Source organism: Centruroides sculpturatus, unplaced genomic scaffold (genome assembly GCF_000671375.1).
Source record: "Centruroides sculpturatus isolate CEXI.00-Female unplaced genomic scaffold, Cexi_2.0 scaffold826, whole genome shotgun sequence".
Classification (NCBI taxonomy): domain Eukaryota; kingdom Metazoa; phylum Arthropoda; class Arachnida; order Scorpiones; family Buthidae; genus Centruroides; species Centruroides sculpturatus.
In genome coordinates this window covers 345,180-372,110 of record NW_019385054.1, presented here as the reverse complement: position 1 = coordinate 372,110, position 26,931 = coordinate 345,180, and the positions used below count along the sequence as shown (strand labels likewise).

General features: G+C 28.8%; 2 protein-coding genes across 3 annotated transcripts; both read right to left on the bottom strand.

Annotated features, from left to right (window-relative positions):
• Positions 1-356: 356 nt before the first annotated feature.
• LOC111633998 lies at positions 357-17,076 on the bottom strand. 2 transcript variants are annotated; one of them, XM_023378665.1, is made up of 10 exons: positions 16,814-17,076; positions 15,541-15,588; positions 15,370-15,454; positions 9,152-9,213; positions 9,030-9,085; positions 8,886-8,950; positions 8,684-8,769; positions 8,449-8,589; positions 8,295-8,387; positions 357-833 (listed from the first exon to the last, which is right to left on the bottom strand). In XM_023378665.1, exons 1-10 carry the CDS (start codon positions 16,898-16,900, stop codon positions 495-497), a joined length of 1,062 nt encoding a protein of 353 aa, XP_023234433.1. In that variant the 5' UTR covers positions 16,901-17,076; the 3' UTR covers positions 357-494. The 2 variants fall into 2 exon arrangements, with proteins under 2 accessions (XP_023234433.1, XP_023234435.1); XM_023378667.1 differs by lacking the exons at positions 15,370-15,454; positions 15,541-15,588; positions 16,814-17,076 and adding exons at positions 13,018-13,102; positions 13,189-13,236; positions 13,310-13,335.
• Positions 17,077-17,209: 133 nt separating this feature from the next.
• LOC111633997 (glucose dehydrogenase [FAD, quinone]-like) lies at positions 17,210-24,159 on the bottom strand. The gene is made up of 11 exons (XM_023378664.1): positions 24,072-24,159; positions 23,130-23,332; positions 22,871-23,060; positions 22,270-22,398; positions 21,444-21,565; positions 21,131-21,301; positions 20,910-21,060; positions 19,056-19,216; positions 18,166-18,343; positions 17,873-18,095; positions 17,210-17,579 (listed from the first exon to the last, which is right to left on the bottom strand). The coding sequence occupies exons 1-11, from the start codon at positions 24,157-24,159 to the stop codon at positions 17,423-17,425; spliced, it is 1,773 nt and encodes a 590-aa protein (XP_023234432.1). The 3' UTR covers positions 17,210-17,422.
• Positions 24,160-26,931: the final 2,772 nt, after the last annotated feature.

Genomic DNA, 26,931 nt, shown 5'->3' with positions numbered 1-26,931 from the left:
TAAATAAATGTTCTGTTCCAAATATATTTGTCATATTTCAAAATATATATATATTATTAAAAAGTATTGTATAATCTTGTTTTATTTATTTTAAATGAATAAAAAATATTCTGTATCAATATATATTGTTTTTATATACAAACAAAAACTACATGAGAATTTATTGAAGCAAATTATTTTCAATCAACATTAAATTTCCCAATAAAACTAAGTTCTTGTGTTATTTATTTTGCCTGACATTATAATAAAAATATTACTTAAGAATTTATGTATAGATAGAAAACACAAAATAATAATGATAATTTATCATTCTTAAAAGTAAATGAATAAGTTCAACATATATTTAATTAGGAGTTTATTAATGCTTAAAAAGATATAAAAAAAAAGTTTTTGAGAATGTTTGCATAAAAATAAAAATTATGTAATATAATAGTTTGTAAATGAATGAGTTTGATTTTATCAGACATCAAGATGAAATTTCCTAATTTTACATTTTATGATTTGTATGTATTTAAATCAAGTTGAATAGGTGGTTTCAGCATTATGGCTTTTGTCCACTGATGAGGTAGCACACATCCTTGAGTGACAGAACTACAATTGCAATTAACTGAAGTCATATTAGATAATTCACTAACATTATTGTTAATCATTGCACTCGCAGTGAAACACTTGTCTTCATTATTGAATGAAATCTTATTATTAGCATTTATCGGATCATCTCTGGTTGGTATATCACTTGTTAAATCTGTCTGGCATTGTTGATTACAGAATGATATCTGAGAACAATTGACTGTGTTTGAGTTATTCACTTTTTCATGTAGTGAAGTAACATTCTAAATAAAATAAAAATTAAAAATTAACCAACTATTCATACATTATCACTGTTATCTAATAACTATTAAAAATTACTGTATATTTCAGCATATAAGTCAATTTTTAAACCTGAAAAAGCTCTTCAAAGCTAAGGGTCAATGTATATGGCTGGTATAAAATTCAAACTTTTTACCAAAGAATTGGTAAAATGAAATAGCACTCCCAGCAATTGCTGTGCACCACTCCAATAGACCATAAATATTTTAAGTTAAAACTTAACTAAAACCCAACTACCATCCAACTGTAAGATATGATCTGTTACTTGATTTCAGCACGAAAGATCATGATAACTGTCTTTTGGGAAAGGAAAGGGACTTTGTTAGTGGATTTTATGCCAAGAGGCACAACAATCAATTATGATGCTTACTGTGTGACCTTGAGAAAAGTCCGCCACGTCATACAAGACAAGCGGCATGGCCTTATGTCTTCCGGTGGCAGATTTCTTTGAAGTCGGAATTTAAAAAATTTTTGAGTGGGTATGACAAATGTTTGAACAAGAATGGAAATTACATAGAAAAGTAGATAAAAGTATGTAGAATATGGAAAAAAATATATTTTAACGATATTTATAATATTTTTCTTCTTATCAAAAAACAGACCTTATTTAAAAAATTCCCTTCGTATTAAAAGATATTATAGGTCTCAATAAAAATAGTGAAGCCTTACTACACACTTTTGCTATCCTATAGTAAGGTGCATCCCATAAATATAAAGGTACTAATAAATATAAAATCATTCTCATGGAATAATTTGCATATCCTATTTATTTTTAGGTTATATAAAACTTTATTATTATGACTTTTTAAATATATATTTTTAATTTCTTAAAACAGAAAACAATTTTAGACAGTTAATAAAAGTGTTCCAAAAATATAAGGCAGGTTCATATTAAGATAGCAGAGATCAACATTAACCCAGCAGAAACTACTAGAAATGACTGTAGTTGGTTAGAAACACTAATTTAACAATTGGTTGAGGCAAACCCCATTTCTTACATGCCCAATATTATTGGCCTTTGTAATATTGACATAGCCTTCAGAAGGAACACTGGTATACTCCTGAAGAATTCTAAAGATCATCATCTCCCATGCATTTACTCCATCCAGTTCACTCACACCACCCTTGGATAGCGAATGGAATAAATTGGCACCACAAGATGTCCACACAAATGTCTAACAAAACAGGTAACTTCAATTAAAAAAGGACATTACATGACTGCATTGGCCATGGAACATCAAATCCAAGCACAGAGACAGAACCTGACTACTACATGCAACTCTCTCATACACCTGGAAAATCTAGAGATATACAGGGTGCATAAGAAAAATAAGACCATAAATTTCAAAGATGGCAAAACTTCCTTCTAGCATGGATATGTCTTTTTGAAGTTCAGAAATACTGTAAATATTACATGTAACATCATCAGCAATCAATTACATGACAACTCTTCCTTTAAATTACAACATTCAATTCACCTGCATTCTTCTTTTTGTGAACGTATTTAACCTGATAATGATAGCTAAATTTATCAAAAACATTTGTTTATCATTAAATATTTTTAATTTCTGCTGGTGTTTTTGGTGTACAGTAGAACCCCCCTATAAAATGGGTTCATATAGTTCGGATTCCTATATGATGGCGAAAAAATTGCGACTGTATTCGTATAAACACACTAAAAGAGACTCGTATAATTCAGTAAAACATCATCGCCGACAGGATTGGATGAATCTAGACCAATAGCGAATATTGCACAAACTGTTGAGTTTAAATGAACAGCAGACCTACTAAAAACTATTTATTATTTAACAGCCATAAAAATTATATTTATATTAATGATGTCTCCAAAGTTCAGCAAAGTTTTCGCAGAAAAATAATTTATCAGGAAGCATGTGAGCACCATTTGATGCACCGCTCCACGACGAAAACAAGCTTAAGTAATGGCGTCATTGAACTGTGCACACTCGGTAAGTAATCCTACAATTTTTTTTTATAGCATAGTTTATATGGATTATTCCCAAAAAATTATATGTATTTTGGAAATGTTGAGTCGAATTAGTCTAGAATCTATTAATTTTATGGAAGAAAACCTTTCAAACAGCCGTAGTCCATAAACTGCATACGTGCCAGGCTGTGATTGGCTCATGTATTTAAATTAAGGACTCGTAGAAAATGGATTTCATAAAAACCGGAACGTATCTACCGTGTTATAGGGGGGATCGACTGTATTTCATTTCTTTACTATTATTATTATCCAATTTATGCATTGTTTATAGCTCTATCCCCTGATCTTAATCCAATGGAGAAACTTTGGGGAATCTGATTAGAGCTGGATATGCAAGGGGCCAGCAATATAGTGCGGAGGAACTAAAAAGACCATTATTTGTCAATGGGAAGAAATAATCACCTCTGTTCTCCAAAAACTCATACAATCAATGCCAGACTACATTTACAAAGTTAGTTTAGCTAAAGAAAGTTTCATTGGATATTAGGTTATTGTTAAATGTAATTTATTAGCAAGCCATTAATTGTTTCAGTTAATTTTGGTATATGCCTTTATATTTTTGGGACAGTCAAATTAATTGTAATTTGCTAAAATTGTTGTTTATTTTTTGTCACAATAAATTATTACCATTTTTTACATGTGCATTTGTAAAAGTTCAAGAAAACCAAGAATAAATTATTTTTGCAAAGTTTTCAGTCTGAATGATTTTATATGGAAAGCTATCAGTGTGTTTATATTTATGGGATTCACCTTATATCCAAATTTTTTCAATTCTAGCTTATTGGTAGACTACTTTATGTTCAGGAGTTAACTTATAAGGTCAATATAACTCTAAAACAGAATTCTGAGCGGAAAATCTTGAGGTAAATTTATAAGCCAGCATATATGGTAATAAATTTTATATGTTTTTATAAAATTAATGTACAACAAAACCTATCTGAAATGGAAGCCTACCTATGGTGCCTATGCCTAATAGAAAAAAATTTTCAGAATTCAGTATTTTCTGTGTTAAATTTTAGTATAAGCCTAAAACCTGTCCAAGCAGAAACAAAGATTTTTTTTGGGTATAAAGAATGTAACTTAAACCTGAAAGAATAAAATTAAGATTCCACTTGTTGTGAACAAATAAGTGAAATCATCTCCAGGTATAATGGTCATGGCATAGCATGACAAACCCTATTCGAAGAATTATTTTGAAGTATTTCAGAAAAACAAACTTTATGTGACAAGAAGACATATGAACACAAGGTCTTTGCTATTATTAATCTTTATTCAATTCCTCTTCTAATTAATTCCAACATTTTTATGAATTGGAAACTTTCAAGAATTGAATGACTTTCCGAGAACAAGTTCTCAAGTATAAGTAACGAATGTAATTCATTGAAAACAGTGAGAATAAATTAATATAATAATGCCAATTTGCCTTGTATGAAGTAGTTAGCGACTAACTACTCAACACAAGGCAAACTGTAGTTGTACCAAGTATTCAGGAACAACTTAATTTATTACTACAGCCTAACTTAACATTTCAATTTTATTATTATAACTTTGTTTTTCTTAAAATCTTCAGTTTTTGAAGCTAATAGAAACACTAATAAATTTAATGCAAATAAAGATATTTTGTTTGTACACAAAATACAGTACAGTGATATACTTTACAGAATGTGCTAAAAATTTTAGATTTGTCCTAATGCAAAAAATATGGAAAACATATATGAATGTTAGAATGTGAATGTTTAGATAGATGAATAATGTTTCAATACAGTGAAACATGCAGAAACATACATATAACTCTATAGAATGGAATCTTCTATAATAGAAGAGAGACATTAATAGTAAATCAATTACATGAAGTGAAAGTGAATTTCTTAAATCCCAAATTTAACATAGAAGCAGAGAAATTCATAAGAAGTATTTATAGAATTACATTCTGTCTGTCTGTCTAGTTTTACTATACATTCCTACTAAATGGAAAGATCAATTTGCTTACAAAATATTTTCATTTACAAATTTAATATGAAGAGCATTTCTGTTATCATATTCTTAATATCTTCAGTTCTTAAAGACAAAATAATTTTTAAAAGTAACTTTGTTTAATTTTTTTCTCTTAAATCTGTTTTAAGGGATAAAGTTACAATGCATTTATTAAATCTATTTGTAAAAAATAAAATTATATTAACTTACTTAATATCAATATTAAATAATTCAATATATATTATGATCAAAATATATTTTTCTATAACAATTGCAACAAATTATGTAATTACTAATTTAAAAATTCATCTAAAAAAATAAACTATTCTCAAATACTTTTTCATAAACAGACCTTTTTCTGTGTAGAATTATAATTAAGTTCAAATCAAGTATAATTTTTATATCTTGCTATTTTAAAGAAAAACCATAGATAAAATATATTTATTATCTGTTTAGTAATAATACAAAACCTGATACATTTTGTATATATTTCAATCATTAATTAAATAACTTTGCTAATAATGAAAAATAAATAAATATTTCATTTATAATAAAAGACAAAATTCTCCATAAGGTTTTAAATGACAGTTAATTAAGCTTTCAAATTATTTACAAAATTGAAAAGATACTAAATAACAGACTCTGGCATTTTTATTATGGTAATAAAGGTAATGGCATGAATGATGGAAATGAGAAATTGAAAAAAAATGAAGAAAAAGCTAACTTTAAACATTCAGTTGTACAATTTAATATAAATAATCAAATATACAGTAGTACCTTGTACTTGAACAACTCTAACTTCCAACACAAGAGTTTGCTAAATTCAAGAAAAATTTACCTCGGTATTCAAATGATGCTTCAAAGTTCAAACTGAACAGGCAGTGAAAAAACATGCTTGAAGCATAAATGCAATCTGTTGTGTACCAGAGTTGTCTCTCACTCATGCATTACAGTCATGTTTTCAGTGCTTTTTTCGCTTTACTTATGGTGTTTTCAGTTAGATATATTGTGTGTCATTTGTCGAGTTTTAATAATTTCTTACCACAATTTTTATTCATAGACAGCTTTTGGGCACTCTGTACATTTTGTATTCTCTACTTCAAAAATTCCCAAACAGAATTTTTTAAACCACAATGTTTGAAGTTTAGAAGCATGTACCCCATACACATTACAAATTTTTTTACTGTTTGTACAACATTACAGTAGAGCATTGATTATCCGAATCAATTGGGGATTGGGGTTGTTCGAAAAATCGATTTTTCAGATAACCGATTATGTACAAAAAAATATATTAACCTATCCCATGTTGAAATTCATTCAAATCCTGGCACGTCCTTAAGTACCCTTTCGTGGTCGCACCAGTGCTGCCAGCTAAAACACGCACACCAACAAAAATAATAATGGAGTAGCCCAAAACATAGCCAAAGATTGCAGTGCCACAGCACTAGTGGAAATTTAAATTTGCTGACTGGAAAGCTTTTGGTTAATTGACATTTCAGTTGATTGACATTCAGATAATTGATGCGCTACTGTATATCCTTTTCCAAACTCATAAAGCATAATATGTCTGATATGATTTTATTCAAACAATATGTGAAGTAAAAAGTTTAAAATAAGCTTCTAAACAAAAATTACAATCTCACCTTAGCAATAATGTGTTATATTTCACAACTGTTATACAAGTAGACGAGGATTTAATTATGTTAAGAAATAATGGCTGTTAAAAATGTGCAAAAACTTTTTGTTCAACCTAATTTATAACCTTTACTTATTAACCATGGCATTCCAGAAATGGGTGTAGGTAACAAAGTCCAAGAGGAAGGTAGTAATATCAACGACTGAAGTAAAAAAGGAAGTTATTGCAAAGCATGAAAGCAGTAAACTTGTGGTAGATTAGCAGTCATGCTTAAGATGCTGAAGTTCATGATGTGAGCCAGTAAATGCAATTTTCATTTCATTGTACAGTATTTACATTTTTTATTTATTGTTTTGTTTTTTAACTTATTATTAGGGCATTTAAGGTAAACGCACCAGTAGTGGACACTTTGAACTACAAATATAAGTAATAAGGTTGTAGATGGCTTCACACTTCAAACATACAAATCATTCAGTAGACAGAAGTTTTGTCTACTCAATGATTTGTATGTTTGAACAGTGAAGCCATCTACAACCTTATTACTCATATTTGAAGTTCAAAGTGTCCACTACTCGTGCAGTGTCCACTACCGGTGCGTTTACCTTAATTTGTGTTATTTTCACCTTAAATTATGCAAATTTTCTGTTTTAAGTTTATTGGAATGGTTATTGTTTAGGACAGTGTTTCTCAACCTCTTACGAATCGTCGCCCCTTTCAACGTAGTATCGCCCCCTTCACTTCAAAATTCTGATGCCGCAGGCAAAGGCTAATGCCAAATTCGTACTGCATTGAATAGACTAGTGACTAGTATAATGTTATTTGTTTAATTATTGTACGATATAACGAATAAAATATCCAATTATTCTTAATATAATGTTTTACTATATCGCCCAGAAAATTATTTTTCGCCCCCCAAAATATAAATTGTTACTAATCGCCCCCTCAACGCGGAAAAACNGCCGAGGACCAAGGCTAACGCCAAATTCGTACTGTATTGAATAGACTAGTGACTAGTATAATGTTATTTGTTTAATTATTGTACGATATAATGAATAAAATATCCAATTATTCTTAATATAATGTTTTACTATATCGCCCAGAAAATTATTTTTCGCCCCCCAAAATATAAATTGTTACTAATCGCCCCCTCAACGCGGAAAAACACCCACATGGGGCGATATCACCCCGTTGAGAAACACTGGTTTAGGGTTTAGGAATGGATTAATTCAATTTCCATTATTTCTAATGGGAAAAAAATTACTTTAGATTTTGAACAGTCTCTTGGAATGAATTAAATTCAAAGTACATGGCACCACTGTATTAGAAATAAATAAATACAAAATTATCAAACTTATAGAACAAAACTATGTGATTAATTAAATATACTTTTTGGATAAAAAGTTCTTGTACCAATATTTAGCAAGAACGTTACATCTGTAGAAAAATCATATATTTTAAAAAAGCTATTTTCTATAAAATTTATAATGAAAATTAAATTTGAAAGATATAGAAGTCTGTTTTTGAATCATGTAGTTCAAAACTGAATTCCAAAAGAATTTAATAATAAATTTTATGTACTCTGACCTATTGTAATAATAGATTTTCATGGTTAATTATTCATTACTAAATTACTATTCATTATTATTATTAAATTATTCATTACTATTATTTGAACAGATAAAAGAACAGTCAACAAATCAGTATACAGTTTAAATTTATCAGATATATAATGTGAACAAAGGAATACATTTGTATACTTTTAATCAGTTCTAGTTACAAAGAAATTTTAATAATTAACAAATAACTTACTTGCATTACTTCATTTACAATTAACTTTAATCCTTCTACTTCTTTTTGTAAACGGTGCCTTGCTTTTTTTTCTTTTTTCAGTTCTTCTTGTATCTATAATATGAATATAATAAATATTGGTAATAAATTAATATTAACTTGTAAATGAACTAACCTTTACATATTTTTGACTTAATTTATCTAATGTTTTAATAAATAATGATGTAACACTTGAAACACAAGTTTCAGTTTCATCAGTTTCTGTACTTTTGTCACTATCTTCAATATTCAATTTTCTTTGCAAATTCAATAGTAGCTGGAATACAAACATTTTCATTATAAAAACATTAATTATAATTTTAATCAATTTTTGCAAATTATAATTACATAATAAAAAGAAAAATAACCACCTCTTGTATATCATAAGGATCAACTTGCAATTCTTGATGAAAGTATTTTGCTTGAAAACTTGTATTAACATTTACATTTTCAAAATCTTAAGATACATGTAATAATAAATGGAAATTCCAAATTATAAAAATTAATTATTATATGCAGATATATTTAAAAATATCTAATTATTATTATTTACAATATAATTTATTTATTTACTTTCATTTATCCAATGATAATTTGTTCTGTTCTTACAATCTTCATTAATTGCAGTATTATCTATACTAAAAAAATATTTACAACTGAAAAATATATTTTTATATTATAAATATTATAGTTTATAAAGCTTAAATTATTTGTTACCTATCTTTTGTTGACTGTACAGGAGGAATTGTAACAAAAGGAACAGAAAGATAATCCTACACAAAACTGATATTTAAAATAAAGAATTTATTTTACAATCACAATAGAAAAAACAACTCTACCTGAATTACTTGATGTGAATTATGTTCGTTTTCAATATTATTTATTGAAGAATCAGATGTATCTGTTTTAAAAAATTTATAATTTTAAATATTTAATATGTAAAAATTCAATAAAATATTAATACTGTTTATAAAAAAATGAGTAAAATTTAAATTATAGTATACTCTTGAGTTTCCATTTGTAGATTAATCCTGATGCTTATGTCTTGATAAAAATTTGTCAGGAATACAAATATTAGCATTAAAATAAAAAAATCTGTATTGCTAACTCTTGCTATTTAATATGGTATATTCAGCATCAGAACTACTTCCAGAATGTCAAGGCCTAAATTAAATGGTCTAATAAATACAGTAAGTACAGTTGATTATTGAGGAATAGGGCTTTACTTATGTGTATACTTGTGAGAGCCTGGACTTGACAAAAATTTTATTAAAAAAATGTTTGAGAGAAAAAATCATAGAAGATAGGATTAAAACTTTTCCCATGGACTTGCTTCCTTGTTTAAGGTGACAAATTGAATGTGTCACCCAGAACTAACAATTGAAATTTAACTATTGGCCCTGATGTATAATAATTCCTAATGAAGTCATGGGAAAAACCCACGAGGAACCCCATAATAAAAAAGAAGGAGTTTTGTCGTCATCACAGTTTGCCATCATTGTTAGTTCTCCACCTTTGAACTGGTTTTTATGCCCAATCCTGTTTCAAATAATGCTCAAGTCATCACCGATTCTCTTCCTTCTCAAGATGAAAAAAACACTTTCACTTTCTCGATTCAACGAAGTTTCTTCCAAACCACCTGGTGGACCAACAGTACATCGATCCACCGATTCTACAATTTCCCAAGTAACCAATTTCTACTAAAGTATTTATCAACACTCAACTGATTTGTAAATTCTCTCTCTCAGTCAGGAACTATAATTGATATATAAACAGGTATTGTTAATTGTTAACTTGCAGTGGAATGCATTCACTTTTTCTAGTTGTCTCATACCAGACTCCAATCCAAGCCTAAGTGCCTACAATCAACATTGCTACAATGCAACTGCTTGTGCATAAAAGTGGCCATCAAGGTTTCTGTGTCTTTCCTAAAAGACACAGTGATGTCAGTCCTGACATGGCATGAAAAAGGTGCCGACCCTGCAGTCACATACTGTATTTTTTTTTCATTAAATAAGTTGTAAAATTGTTAAAGAAAATATTTTTGAATCATTTCCTTATCAATAAATCATTAACATCACAAAATTAATGATTTTTTATGATGCTAGCTAGCTGACAACCTATCACTCTCAGTTAATAATAGAAGAAACTGATAGTGAACTGAAAGGCACTAGTTCAGTAAATGTTTCTGAATTTTCTATTTACATCAAAAGTTTTACTCAACTCTGATCACATCTAAAGCTTATTAATTAATTAATTAATTAATTAATTATCATTCTCAAAATACTGTATATTTTATTCGTAATATGTGAACTATTATGTTAAATTTAATATGAAATTAAAAACTAAATGAAAGAAAAATTGATCAGCTTTCATTAAAATAGATTTGCTGATTATCCATGTTTCCTTATTGTTCATGTCTCCATTACTGATGATTGGCCCAGATAATTGGGAGTACATTATATTTTAAATTTAAAAACTTGTAAATACAATATAACTACTGTATTATTGTTAATCATCTGAAGCAGACATTTAAGAATGAAATAATAAAAAAGGAATTTGTCAATAATTGTAAAATATTTTTATTCCAAGTGACATTTTCTTAACTTACAAATATAATTTGGCTCATTTATCTATATTTTACATTATTGGAAGAGATGAATTTCAGAAGATATAAAAATCTAGAAGTGTATATATTTGTGTGAATATATATGTTGAATTAAATACATAAATACATATATTCATCCAATTTTGACCTTATATTTTTAAATATGTAATCATCCTGAATTGAACTATACAAGTAGGATTATGTTAAGCAATAGCAGTAAACTAGCAACTACAATAAAATCAAATTTTCATAAATGGCTGCACTTGAAAATATTTAAAATTCAATGTATGTAATAAACAAAATAAAAATTCAAAAACTTTTTTTAAAACAGTTATGAATTAGTACAGTTAAATATAGTATAACATTTAAAATATGATAATTTTTTTAAAATCAATGCTTATTCTTAATTAACTATATTTTAAGTAACAAAACCAAATTCTAAGAGGATGAACATCTTTAATAATGATTGTGCAATAATTTTATTATAAGATTATTCAAAATTTATAAATCATTACTAATATAAGTAAAAATTTTGATTTTATTTAAAATAGTAAAATAATCTAATATCTTTCAATTAACAAAAATATAAAATATTGCTAAAATAGGTGATTTTTTATTTAAAATAAGACAAATTTACACCATCATCATCACACTGTTAAAATAAATCAAAATCTAAACTAAAAAGCAAAAGAAAATGAGCAATTATTTATTGTGATATTGTCACGATGCCAGGCTGCAATTTTTGATCATATTTTTAATAATTTTTTAAATTTAAAATATATGCTTTACACCTGAAATTAGTAGTGTCTTGCCCCCATACATCATATTTTTTCTTTAACAATAGAGTCGTGCTGATCATCTATCTAACACCTTTCAAGGAAAATTTTTGAATTGAAATAACATGACTTACGTTTTGCACCATAAGTTTGCTAATATATAATAATATAGTTATCGGGACCTCCCGCTCCTAAGGTTTCCATACCTAGTCTCATCTTTCAACTATCTAACGCTGTTCTTTAGTATAAGGAAAGATAGACAGCCAAATGGATGGACATCAGTAGGAATTTATAGGTCTACAATTTTTTCAAATTGCAGCCCAATCATAAAAATTGTTTTGTCTCTATATACATAATTAAACTGCAAAAATAAACTATAAATCAAGTATTCATTTTTAAAAGATGATTATATTTTTTAAACTTAAAACAGTATACTTTATAAGTTTTGAGAATTTTATAAATACTACCACCAGTACAAAATCTAATTTTTCAACAGAATATATTTAATACAAAAAATACATTAATGATTTAAATGTTAAAAAACTTTATATTTCATTTATATCCATACTTATCAACATTTCAATCCAACAGGGTAACAAATCAGTTCAAATGTTTTCAGCCTATATCGAAGCCTTCTTCAGGAACTTGGTTGCAGTTCCTGAGAAAGGCCACATATATATATATGGCCTTTCTTATATGTATATATATAGTGTGTGTGTGTGTGTGTGTGTGTGTGTGATGCAATCTATGAAAAGAAGATAACTTAAGTTAAAAAAATAAACTTTTCTGTAGAGCAAGAAAACATGATCTAAATGCAGTTGAAATTGTCAGTTTTATGCTTCAATACTAAATGTTTCTAGTAATGTTTGGTAACATTTTAAGCTACAAACAGTTTCTTAAATAGTCCTCTTAATCTATGGAATAATATGCATTCAAAAAATGAAAACTGATGTTTCCAAGTTAAGGTACCTTTTTATAGCTGCATCATAAATATATAATACATATGTGTATAGGCAATATCATATTTCTCTCTCTTATCTTAACATTTTATTTATACCAGTCTATACAATATTTGCACTTATTTATGCAAATCAGTTTTTCAATTGTTTATTGACAAGTTTTCTGAAATTATTTTTTAAGTTATAGATATAAAAAAGTTAAAATTTGTGAAAACATGGCCTATTGTATTATTATTATTATTATTTTAATTATTATTATATTATTGCAAGATCAGATAGATCATGATACATCAAAGAAAATATTTAGAAAGTCCATATTACTTGGCATCTTTAAATATGAATTACTCCAATTACCTACTTACTTTTAAGACTTGGATGATATTTTTCAATAAGTTCTAATTTTGCAATTTCTGCATTTTTTGACTTATGAATGACGTGACGTCGTTTCTGCAACAATTTGAGATCAAGTTTATATAAATAAGCTAATCCATTTTATTCATTATTATTTTAGAATTAGAAAAAAATTCACTCACAATTTCATCTGGAGTTAACTGATAATTTGTCAAATCTGTTATACTGTTCTGAAACAGAAAGTAATAAGCATATGTATATAATTCATCAATCAACAGAAATCACTTATATTAATGATGTTACCATAAAATTTCAGTTTCTGAGATTATATTGGGACTACTGGAAAGTTCTGTCCATTTTTGAATTAAAAGAAAATAATACATTTTCAATATATTTATTAATATGGGCTTGAAAGAGAATGTTAAGAAATTGAAAGTCTTAAGAGATCAAAAAGATTTGAACTAATGTATGAGGAAGTTAACAATTTAAAAATGTTTTAATTTTCAATTGATCTCATCTTAATTAATTTTTATTTTATTTTAAATTTGGTTTCGGAGTAAAGACCAGAGTTTTAATTATATTATTATTTTTGGTTTTAATTAATTTTTAGGTTTAATTTATTTAGTATTAATTAATTTTTATAATTATTTTCAATAATTATTATTATTTATTTAATTCTGCATGCATTTTTTGAATCCTTAATTTTTTAAATTAATTGTAATTTTTTTCTTTTGCAACATAACTATAGAAATTGTTTTAGTGTTGTTTTGCACATAAAATAATCAAATTTAAATTTATTTTAATTTTTTCTTTTTAGTAATTTCATTAATTTTTGTTTTATAAATTTGCCTGCTTTTTAAAAAATTTTTTTAAATTTTAACTTTGAGTGAGTTAACATTAATTGAACTATCGGGCTTTCTAGTATTGAGTAATATATAGTAAAACNTGTTATGCGAATCCGTGTTATACGAAACAAAGAACTAATACGAAAAGGAGGGTTAGGTTCCAAAAATTAAAAAACATGCTATTATATTTTCATAATTAAGATAAATATTTTTATTAAAATTTTCTTAAGTGACACATATTAATATAAATTAAACAATGTTTTGTTTGTCATCACTAAAAGCACTATTAACTGAGAGCGTTTTCTTTTTGGCAAGTTATCCTTATCCTCTGAACATTTTTCTGCATTATCTTCAGATCCATGCTTTACCTTTTGCAAAAAGTATGTAATTTTAGATTGCTTGCTTTAAAAGATCTTTATAAGTTTCCTTATATGGTGCTAAGCACTTATGAAGAATAAAGAAAGTATGAAATAAGGGAAAATCATCTGGCAACACCAAAATCAGAAGTGTCAAGATCTGGCAACACTGAAACAAGTTTTGAGAAGGACCATGTGTATGGACAGAAGGCGAGAAAAGAAAATTTACATACTTAAGTACTAATAGTTCACGAAAATAATAATTTTTGTGAACTATTATTACTTAAGTATGTAAAAATTTATTACATTTCATGTTGTATGAGGGTTTTACGTGAATCATGCTCGATGTTCCAAAAGTCATTGCCCCGTGTTATACAGGGATGGTACCAATTCTCGAACCATGTTAGAGTGAATCCGTGCTATAGAAGTGCCGTATTATACGGGGGTTACCTGCACTGTACATGTATCACATTTTGAATGGTAAATGGTTAGTTAATTCACTTCTAATAAATCTAACTCTATGTTCAGAATATCAGCACACCATGCTTCTCCAGCTACCTTTGTTCTGAACATAAAGTAATACTGAATGCTACTCTCTTGTGAACACTCTAGTGAAACTATTTTTTCAAGTAGTGTACTCAATACAGTATAATAAAATTTTGCTCTATTTATTAAGCATCAAACTAAAAGATCTTTCATTACCGTAAAAACAAGTAAAATGTTTTACTTGGATGGAACATAAATTTACATAGAATTTAATTTATGAAGTATCTGCTGGTACACAACTCTGCATAAAGACCATACTATAGTTTGCTCAATGCATAATTAATATGAATTAAAAGCATAAAAGTTATTTAATTAACTATTTCATTCTTCTTTATATTATTATTTTTTATACCAGTCTATACAATATTTGCACTTATTTATGCAAATCAGTTTTTCAATTGTTTATTGACAAGTTTTCTGAAATTATTTTTTAAGTTATAGATATAAAAAAGTTAAAATTTGTGAAAACATGGCCTATTGTATTATTATTATTATTATTATTATTATTATTATATTATTGCAAGATCAGATAGATCATGATACATCAAAGAAAATATTTAGAAAGTCCATATTACTTGGCATCTTTAAATATGAATTACTCCAATTACCTACTTACTTTTAAGACTTGGATGATATTTTTCAATAAGTTCTAATTTTGCAATTTCTGCATTTTTTGACTTATGAATGACGTGACGTCGTTTCTGCAACAATTTGAGATCAAGTTTATATAAATAAGCTAATCCATTTTATTCATTATTATTTTAGAATTAGAAAAAAATTCACTCACAATTTCATCTGGAGTTAACTGATAATTTGTCAAATCTGTTATACTGTTCTGAAACAGAAAGTAATAAGCATATGTATATAATTCATCAATCAACAGAAATCACTTATATTAATGATGTTACCATAAAATTTCAGTTTCTGAGATTATATTGGGACTACTGGAAAGTTCTGTCCATTTTTGAATTAAAAGAAAATAATACATTTTCAATATATTTATTAATATGGGCTTGAAAGAGAATGTTAAGAAATTGAAAGTCTTAAGAGATCAAAAAGATTTGAACTAATGTATGAGGAAGTTAACAATTTAAAAATGTTTTAATTTTCAATTGATCTCATCTTAATTAATTTTTATTTTATTTTAAATTTGGTTTCGGAGTAAAGACCAGAGTTTTAATTATATTATTATTTTTGGTTTTAATTAATTTTTAGGTTTAATTTATTTAGTATTAATTAATTTTTATAATTATTTTCAATAATTATTATTATTTATTTAATTCTGCATGCATTTTTTGAATCCTTAATTTTTTAAATTAATTGTAATTTTTTTCTTTTGCAACATAACTATAGAAATTGTTTTAGTGTTGTTTTGCACATAAAATAATCAAATTTAAATTTATTTTAATTTTTTCTTTTTAGTAATTTCATTAATTTTTGTTTTATAAATTTGCCTGCTTTTTAAAAAATTTTTTTAAATTTTAACTTTGAGTGAGTTAACATTAATTGAACTATCGGGCTTTCTAGTATTGAGTAATATATAGTAAAACCTTGTTTTATGTAAGATTGAAATACAGGTAACCACCGTATAACACGGGTAGTTACGTTCCAAAAAATTGCCGTGTTATACGAATCAGTGTTATACAAAACAAAGAACTAGTACGAAAAGGAGGGTTAGGTTCCAAAAATTAAAAAACATGCTATTATATTTTCATAATTAAGATAAATATTTTTATTAAAATTTTCTTAAGTGACACATATTAATATAAATTAAACAATGTTTTGTTTGTCATCACTAAAAGCACTATTAACTGAGAGCGTTTTCTTTTTGGCAAGTTATCCTTATCCTCTNGAGTGTGGGCGAGCCGCGGCTCGCCCACACTCGGTCTACGGTTCCGACAAGTTCCAACGTCAAAATTTCAAATATCAAAATAGTTCCAATTAAAGATTTGGTGTGAAAGCTTTATATAAAACACAATTTTACATTAAAGAAACAAGTTGAAAATATAATTTAAACTTGATTAAATGATAAAAATAAATGTTTAAAATACACAACTCACATCCCATGGAGGCTGTCTGAATGCCTTCTTCGTTGGTTTGTGTAACTTTTTCTTGCCATTTACTTTCCATTTAAAATGAGTGGGCATTTCTTATGTGTTATAAACGTTACAATTATAAATAAAAAGACTTTCGTTCGATTAAAATAATCACGATTTTGTTTAAATAATATAATTTTAATTACGTACGTACTGTTAATTAATCAAATTACAGAAAATACAAAATATTTTATGTACATTTCATAATAACTTTTCAATCGAACCGCCATCGACGACATTAAGCCATCTGGCGGATTTTTAAATAATTTTTGTCCATTTCGTTAATATATTTTTACTTGTCTTTTTGTATAATAAATTACGTTCTTTTAATATTTTTAAAATATTACCAAATTGTATAATTATAATAGAAAATTCATATTTTTATATTGAGAATGAAAATTCTTGAAAATTCCTTAATCTGAAAAATTCGGATTCGAATCCAGATCCACAAGACGGTAGCGCTCATTAAAATAGATTTTAAAATACAGTATTCAAACAAATAAAATATCCAGAATTTCATTTTAATGGCATTGTAATGTTTTTCGTAGATTTAAATTTAAAATTTTTTATCTGTTACAGTTCTTCCTTTGATCTGGATGTTTTTAGATCATCAAGAATCATGTCTGAAGCTTTTTCTCCAATCATAATTGCAGCGGCATTAGTATGTCCGGATATCATGGAAGGAATAACAGAAGCATCGACCACACGTAATCCTTTAACACCTTTTACTCTGTATGAAATATATTAAGTTTACACATCAAAAATAATAATTACAGTACTAATAAATTTATAAAAGAGAGAAGTCCGGCCGACGTTTTCATCGCGAAAACGTGAAAGTCGGACGTTTTGCGTCACCTTCCTGTAAGCCTAAAAGTTTGACAATGGCGTTTGAAACATCAGTGAATCATGCTCGATGTTCCAAAAGTCATTGCCAAACTTCTAGGCTTACAGGAAAGCGGCGCTTAACGTCCGACGTTCACGTTTTCACAACGAAAAAGTCGGCCGCAACCTCTCTAAACTTACTTGAGATTAGGATCAACAACAGAACTTTCATCAGAAACACTTCCCATCTTGCAAGTGCCAATTGGATGATAAACTGTATGAGTAAATGTCTGAGCAACGCATGTTAAATAATCATCTGAGAATTTCTCATATTTTTCGCAACCGGGAACAATAGTTTCTATTGGTTTAGTTCCTATTTCTTTCATGGTGGAAGTAGATGCTATTTCCAGACAAATCTTCATTCCTAAAATATTTAACACAATAATGAATTACTTGTAATAATTTTATTAGTTAATAAAGAATCATCCTTATACCCTCAACTAAAACTTTGAGGTCATCTGGATGTGAAAAATATTTTGGATCGATAATTGGATGTTCGTAAGGATCTGACGATTTCAGTCGAATTTGTCCTCTACTTTTAGGTCTTTGAAGCATTGGGAGACAATTTATTGTATCGTTATTTACATAAGGACTCGCATATTTTTCGAACATCTATAAAAGGATTAAATGTAGATTAAAATTATAGTGATTTGTTTTAAAAATATGACAAAAACTTGCTTAAATTTAGAAAAATTTGAATCAACACAAAGTATATTAATAACGTTATTGTAAATAAATATACTGTATATATTATTATTATTATAATTTTATGTATTATATGTTAAACATTTTAGAATGTCCAAATCGTACAATTATAACAACATAAATCCTTACAAATTAATTACAAGTATAATTTTATTAACTTACGATGTCCAGATTATGGTGGATCTGGTGCTCGAAGATATATTAATTAAAAATTATAACCATACATGTTGATATTACTAAGAGACTCTCAGTCAGTTTACTGATTGAATCTTATGAGAGTCCTTTTTTTAGCATTACAATATGAATAAGTTATATAGTTATAGTTCTAAATTCAAACACTACTGGAAATAAAGATCCACCAGAAGCATCCCACTCATTAAATAGCATTTCATGTTCATAAACGTAGCTGATTTTGTTTTAAGTACCGTAATTTTAATTAAAAGTTTACTTTATATGAATTTTGTTACCTGTTTTATTTATTCAGATATCAACAATAATATAATGAAGAATACGAAATAAATTAATTTAATGAAGAGTTTTCTCTTAATCTTATTACAGTATAAGTTATTCTGATTAAGTATTAAATTATATTACTGCATAGTATAAGTTCTTTTCTTACATGTTCTGTAAGCCCAATTCCTGATATATATGATGTTCCTCCATCAGAAGCCAAACTGAATGATTGGAATATTATTTCTATATCCGGCCAATCTTGCATAAGATTATATTTCGTGTTTACAAAGGCGACAGCTTCAACACCTCCGAGTGTAGTTAATTTATCTAACATAAAAATAGTTATGTTTACTTAAAAAATTGAAGTAATAATAATAATAATTGCCAGAGAGTTTGTCATAGCAATGATCCTGTTGTCATTGATCCTGCAGAAAACAAATTTGGGATATCAAACAGCTAGGAATGCTCAGAAAATTTCTCATTTGGTGTATATGGATGACCTGAAACTGTATGGAAAAATCATTCACTCACTGACCAACACGGTCCGTATTTTCAGTTCAGACATCTCGGTTGGAAAAATGTGCCACTGTGATTATGATCAAAGGAAAACTTACAGAAAGTGAAGGAATAGAAATGCCAAATGGCCATTTGGCATTTCTATTCCTTGCCAAGAGCTACAAATACCTTGGCATATTCGAGTTAGATAACATCAGACACAGTCAAGTAAAAACAAGTGTTAGCAAATGTATACACTCAAAGGGTCAGAAAAATCCTGAAGATAAAGCTAAATGGAGGCAATACAATAAAGGTCATCAATTCCTGGACGATTTCAGTTGTCAGATACGCTGCTGGCATTGTGAACTGGACGCATGCTGATTCAGATTGGATGCCTTAAAGTGGAAAACAAGAAAATTGATGACAATTCACTAAGCCCTATATCAACTTAACGATACTTACAGGTTGTACCTGCCTCGCAAATCTGGGAGCAGAGGTCTTTTGCAAGAGCGTCGAACAGTGAAAGAAGAAAAACATCTTCTAGCTAATTACATTAACAATAGCCAAGAATGGGCACTAACGAAAGTGAAGAATCGAAACTTGCTGAAGGTTCTAGGCACAAAAAAAGAATATCGGCAAAAAACATTGACGGAAAGAGCAGAAGGTTGGAAAAATAAGGCACTGCATGACCAATTTCCGAAAAAGATTGACAGAAAAGTTGGACAAAACCAAAACCTAGAGCGATTGACATCAGGAACATTAAAGAAAGAAACTAAAAGCCTTATTCTCGCTGCAGAAGAACAAGCGATTAGAACAAATGTCATCAAAGCTAAAGTTGAAAATTCATCAACTTCCGCTAAATGCAGACTATGCAATGAATCGGATGAAACCACAGACCATATTCTCAGCTCATGCAAAAAGATTGCACAGATTAATTACAAATTGAGACACAACAGCGTTGCCAAGATGATTTACTGGAACATTTGCAAAACACATGATTTAACCAAGGTGGGATCTTAATATCACAAAATTCACTAAAAATGAGTAGGTATAAGTTTTATGGGACTTCAGATTCCAAACCGATAAAGTCCTAGCGCACAATACACCAGACATAACCATCATCGAGAGGAAAAAGGTATGGATTATTAATGTCACGATTCCTTGTGACAGCAGGGTTAATGATAAAATAAATTACAAGATACGTAGACTTGAAGATTGAACTCCAAAGATTGTGTCACAAACCAGTAGCAGCAGTACAAGTGATTATCGGCGCACTGGGTGCCGTTCCCAAAAACCCGGGGCAACATTTGAAACAAATTAATATTGACAAAATTAACATCTGTCAACTTCAAAAAGCTGTTCTGCTTAGATCTACGAACATTTTACGCCGTTACATTACGGCATCCTGGATTCTTGGGAAGAACCCGATGCGAATGTTAGCCAATTCCAACATGTGATTACATTCTTATGATTATTTTTTTTTTGTTAGTTTCAATATCTAAATATGTATAAGACGTGTTCTTACTGTTTCCATTCTTTAAATACTCAATTATATCATCGACTGTTAATCTGGACTTTAAAAACGAATATGGCTTATTTATAGTAAATATCATAGCAGATGTGCTAACGTGATCTTGTAGATTTTTTCCTACTGGGAGATTGGAAATCACAGGAATCTGAAGAAAATATAACGCAAAAATTTAAACAGATGATCACATTTGTATTTAAATATTACTATATAATTACCTGAAATTTTTCTAGGTCTTTTTTAGATCCAATTCCAGACAACATCAGTATATGAGGAGAATTGATCGCACCTGCTGATAAAATTATTTCCTTACTAACGGCAATTGTCAGTGTTTTATCTTGGTAGTCAAATGTCACAAACTTTGCCTGTTTCTTATCATCAAAATTAATCTGTAAATTTTGCTTAATTACTTTCGTGTTATATATTAAAATTTTATTCCATAAATTATGATTATTTCCGAAATTCGTAAAAAGTTTCTAATTAATCTCTAATCCTAGTTTGTTAACATTAAAAAATTAATTGTAAAGATACCTTCTTTACAAATGCAGACGTGAGAATATGTAGATTTCTTCTTCCTCTAATTGGATCCAGAAATGCCTTCTTTGTACTGCATCGAGTACCATCTCTCAACGTTGCTTGTATGTCAGAAAATACTGAAGAAAACAATGTTGAAATTATATATCTACGAGTAAGTATAATGATGGAATATATTATAATTTTATCTTTATTCTGTATCTTTCTGGTTTAAACTCTGAACTTACAACGACCTTTTACAGGTCATTATAAGTTTACATGTATGTCCTCAACGACCTTATCTATATATAAGTAGATGAGGTCAAGTATTCTTGTTCTAAAAATAATTTGGCAGGCGCTATAAATGCGTCAAAGATTTCTGATGTTAGATATTAATCATTTGAAAATTTTTCGGAGACATTGGTCTAATATGGTAGGAAAATGTAATTGGTTTTAGAGAAAAGCTTGTTATGTCTCTTGTGTACTGTACAAAGTGCCAGGCAACGCTTGATATATGGTAAACTTTACACCGTTTACATACGCTACCTCAAACATTACCAGATCCTGAAATATAATTTTCAGAAAATCTTGCAACTTTCTCCAGATTTAATATAAATACTATATAATAAATTAAACTATGACATATAAGAATAATTAAATAATGAACATCTATCCCACTAGTACATTATACACTAGTCTATCCCACATAACTTCGTACTTATATACAGTGTTCGCACGTCCTATTTCACAGAACTTATCGTGAACATTAAACGATGCTTGACTGTATTTAAAAATAAATAGTACATTTAATCTTTTGTTTTTAACCCTCTCTTTCTCTTTTTACCTTTTTGAGATTCGCCATTGTAATCTCCTGAATCGTAACCAAGTTCTTTTCCAGCTTTCAAAAAAATATCTTTTAAATAGTTATCAAATGTTTTTTCTACAGTCAGTTCTCCTCCTATGCCGTGATAACCTAAATAAATCGATTTTCAATTATAAATTATTAATTTATATAGATCATATTTTTTTTCTATACAGATTTCCCTCGACTTGATCAGACAGTAGGACATAGTATACGCGAACAAAAACATGAAACCAGATGGTCACGACCTTCTCGTGACCACCTGGTTTTATAGCAATTACGTGAGAGAGGTCGCGTGTTCTCTACAAAAGTAACATTCCGTGAAACAATTTCATGCTAAGATAACCATAAACAGTAATCAGTGTCAGTAATGACGAAAACAGAATGCACATTTATTATAGCTGTTATGAAATGTATATAGAGAATATGAGATTACTGCAGTTATAGGACTGGAAGAGTAGTTGTTTTGTTCTGTTTGAATCGTATAGAGAGGCCTTCGTTTGCTAATATGCACTGGAGCATTTATAAATATGTCGAAATATCGTAAGTCGAGGGATATCTGTATTTAACACGAATTTTGTACCGTTTTTATTAAACTCGGTGATTCGATTATCTTCGGATTTTTTGAAATAAGATAAAACTTCATCATAACTCCAACCTATCGCTCCATCTTTAGCCCATTGATCAAAGTCTCTTTTATTCCCTCTTACGTACATCATAGAATTAAGAATGCTGCTTCCACCTAAAACTTTACCTCGAGGCCAGGAGCTACGCTATTGTAAAAGAATAACTTTCTTAATAAATTTTATTAAGATTTTTATAGTTAATAAATAAATAAACACCTGATCTTTAAGTCCCCAACAAGAATTTTTTTGAGGAACTGTTTTAAATTTCCAATCATATTTTGTTTTCTGTAACTCCGCAGGAAAGGATGCGATTTCTGAGATAAGACTAGGACAGGATCCTGCCTCTAAAAGCAAAACACTTATACTGCGGTCTTTTGACAATCTATTTGCCACCACAGATCCTGCTGATCCCGCGCCAACTAAACAATATAACAATAATTTTAATTAATAAATCATTATCTGAGATTTCAGAAACTATGTTTATACCGTATTTACCAGTCCCCATGGGTGCCGGTTAATTGAGAATCTACTGTAATATATTATTAATCAAAATAGAAAGGCTAACATTTAATATGCTGTTATCATATTTTATTAAAAAGCTTTTTTATATTTTAACTATTATAAAATAGAAAAAAGCTTAATTTTGAGGGTAGGAATGAGTTTTATAAAAAATTGTAAATGATAATAACGAGTAAAATTGTCATTAAGTTCGACCTTACTAGAGACACACACGATCTCCATTATCTTCCTAACCCCTCGACCTTTAACCACCAAAATTTAACAGCATCAATACCCTCAATACATAAATCTATCTGCAAAATTTAAGAAAATTTTGACAAAAAGCACAGGAGTTATTAATCTTCGAAGAGGATGAACAAAATCGTGCACAAACACGCACTAACATTCATACATATAGAAATTACCCCCGAATTATTTTGCATTTCTCAACGTTTCAACGTGTCCTAAGTCCAAAAATGTAAAAATCATGAAGGAGGGAGGTAATTTTTTCGATCGATTGCCATACTTTCCCTCTGTTATAGTACATAACAATCAGGAAAGTAAAATTCAACTTATTGACAAATACTATATTATAAAAAGTAAAGTTTTGATTATATTGATTTATAACAAAAAATATCGGCTTTAAATTATAATACTCACTAATTATATAATCATATTCCTTCTGAAAATGCACATCATAATACGCTCCTACTAAAGAAATTAATCCAATTATTAAGAAACGAAACATTTTTTCTTTTTTACACCTTGAGAACCTTTTATATTTTTGTATCTATTAATATACACAATAATCTTTGTTAATTTCAACAAGTTTTCCTACTCCAAAGGTTAATTGAAGATTAGAATTAACAATAGACAATAATAATATCAGCATAGAGATATATTTATTATCTATTTATGTCTGATTAATATAGCTTATAAACTTCTCTTGAGAAAGTATAGCAAATACACACAGAGATATTTTAAATATACAGGCATTCTCCTAAAAGTAATTTAGGATAATAGCTCAGAATGAACTGTCAGATTTTTTTAAATTCTGCTTGCTTTTATACTTTATCGACTTTATCGAGGATGGACTTCATTGGTGCATCCCCTACCCTAAAGAAGAGAAAAATTTTTTCAGCTTCTATTGCAGAGAGAACGACTGTTCTAATTATAAATTTGTAAGCAGGTCAAAATTAGTATATTCCATATATATATATATAATTAAAAGGATAAAGAAGGTACATCACATACTCTCGAAAATTTGAAGGGTTGTACAAGTTCGACTTCCCTGTAGTTCTGAGCTGCTTTGTGTTTGCAATATATTTTGATATGTCAAGGATCTCACAGGACAGAAAGAATGCTGTAATTTGTATTTTAATTTCTTTCCTTTCTGGGTGCAATAAGACCCAGAAGGAGGAAACAAATGGAAAAGAATAAAACAATTTTTTTTGGATCATAAACATTCACATGTAAAGAAATATCGTTTAGAAAAAATGTCGTAAACATTACGTGGGACGAGAGCGTTGGATCGGTGTAACTAGAAAGTATGGTACATTCAACATCGGGCTCAATTAATTGCAGACAAGACAATATAATTTCCATATGTGAGTACACGCAACGTGGAAAGAAGACGGAACGGCAATTCTTAGCTTATTGTTTCCGCATGTGAGTACTAGGCTTAACACACGCTGCCATCAAGGAACACGACGTCAAATTTGTCTTTCCCTGAACGTGTGGTGTGGAATTTGGAATGATTATCTCATTGATCCTGCTTTTCTTCGAGAGACACTTATTGGAGAGAGGCATCTGTATTTCTTGCCAACTGTAATTGATAGATACTTGGACGACTTTATCCGCCAACGCCAGCATATTTGATTTCAATATGATACAGTAGTACACAACCGCATGTTGCTAGAGAAGTTCAACGATAGCTTAATGAATAAGGCCCAGAATTTTATTCCACTAAACCATAGAAAATATATGCATAAATATTCCCTTGAAATGAACGAAATGTGCTCTAAAATATTCCATAAATATATATATATGTATGACGTGACTTCCGATTTGCATCAGAAATTACATTATTTCAATTCAATACTTTTCCCCTAGAAGTAGTTAATAGATGACATGCACGACTCTACTGTTAAAGGAAAAGTATGGTGTACAGGGGCAAGCCATTACTAATTTGAGGTTGAGAGCATATACTTTAAATAAAATAAATTAAAAATTGTAGCCTAGCATTGTCACAATAAATAATTGTTCGTTTTCTATAATTTTTCCCATCGTGTATTTATAGCTAAGACAGAATTTTTTGTTCAAGTTGTTTTCTAATTTCACAAGGAATATGAGCTATTTATGGTTTTATTTTATTCGTTTATGGCAACGTGACACATGGATGATCTGCCAAAGAAAAAGCCTCCTGGGAATTTTTTTATGGAAAACTGGTCCCTTTTTGGGTGTTACAAACGTGAAGAAAACCCGGAAAATTCTACGTGGTCAGGGACGAGGCCCGAACCCGCTACCAGTGTTTAGTGGTTTTATCCACTCGGCCACTGATGGGATGAGCTATTTTTAATGTGACTGCATTAACAAGGTTCGCTGATCGTTGAAAACATCGAACAAAAGCATCTTGTCATACTGGATGGCATTCGGCCACAAAATTTGCAATGCATTGTTCATAATCCTGGCAACAATTGAGTCGTTTGTTGTTTTAACAAAACCTGTGTGCAGCAAAACTGTATTTTCCTTCGCCATTTCTTCATCAAAAAGCAGATTCAAGTGTTCCAGTGAAAACGTTAACAATATATCTTCCCAAAGCATCGATTTTTTCATCAACAGAATTACACAGGAACTCTTTTTCAAGCTTCTTTCTAATTGTCTCTCTCACATCGCACATGTTGTGTAAGTATTTATATCTTGTAAATTAAGAGGCCTAGAATACCTAAAATTTCGTTTTTTCGGTGTTTCACAAGGATTGTCGTTTATTAGATAAAATATGTTTCTTAAATTCTTACAAAAGTGTCGAAAATTTCGAATAGATTATAACAGTTTAACACACCTTATATGGGTTTTAAAAATATGTTCTATATGTAATGTAGTATGTTCTATTTTGCAATAAAATCGAAAGTAGTTTCTTTGTTTATGTAGACTAATAAACACCTGCTTCATTCTTATTCTGGGAAAGACTTCGAAAAGTGATTCACAAGAAGAAACAAAAGAATTCTCGAATCAAAATACAGTATGGAATCTGGTCAGCAGAATTTATTGGATTCAACAGGTGAGTCACCTAATATTAATTCAAGTCATTTTATTACTTCGGCAAATCAACTTGACACCTCAACTGCACTCATATGGACTAAAATATCAGATTTAATAAATGCTTCAAACGATAAATTGTTAGAACAAATGGTATATATAAAAGAAGAAGTAGAAAGAATACGTTAAGATATACGTGAGACTAAAGAAAAACAGATATATATATGGAGGAAGAAATTAAAAATTTAAAACAACAATTAGA

Bases quoted from the DNA above. Each gene is read 5' to 3' on its own strand.
- LOC111633998 (XM_023378665.1), bottom strand. From the start codon at position 16,900: ATGCCCACTCATTTTAAATGGAAAGTAAATGGCAAGAAAAAGTTACAC. The intron at 15,455-15,540 runs GTGAGTGAATTT...AAATTGTTGCAG, and splicing joins AGTTAACTCCAGATGAAATT to AAACGACGTCACGTCATTCA. The intron at 8,388-8,448 runs GTTAGTTCATTT...TTCATATTATAG, and splicing joins TAAGTCAAAAATATGTAAAG to ATACAAGAAGAACTGAAAAA.
- LOC111633997 (XM_023378664.1), bottom strand. From the start codon at position 24,159: ATGTTTCGTTTCTTAATAATTGGATTAATTTCTTTAGTAGGAGCGTAT. The intron at 21,566-22,269 runs GTAAAAAGAGAA...TGTTTTCTTCAG, and splicing joins CAATGGCGAATCTCAAAAAG to TATTTTCTGACATACAAGCA. The intron at 17,580-17,872 runs GTAAGTTTAGAG...TATTTCATACAG, and splicing joins GTTGTTGATCCTAATCTCAA to AGTAAAAGGTGTTAAAGGAT.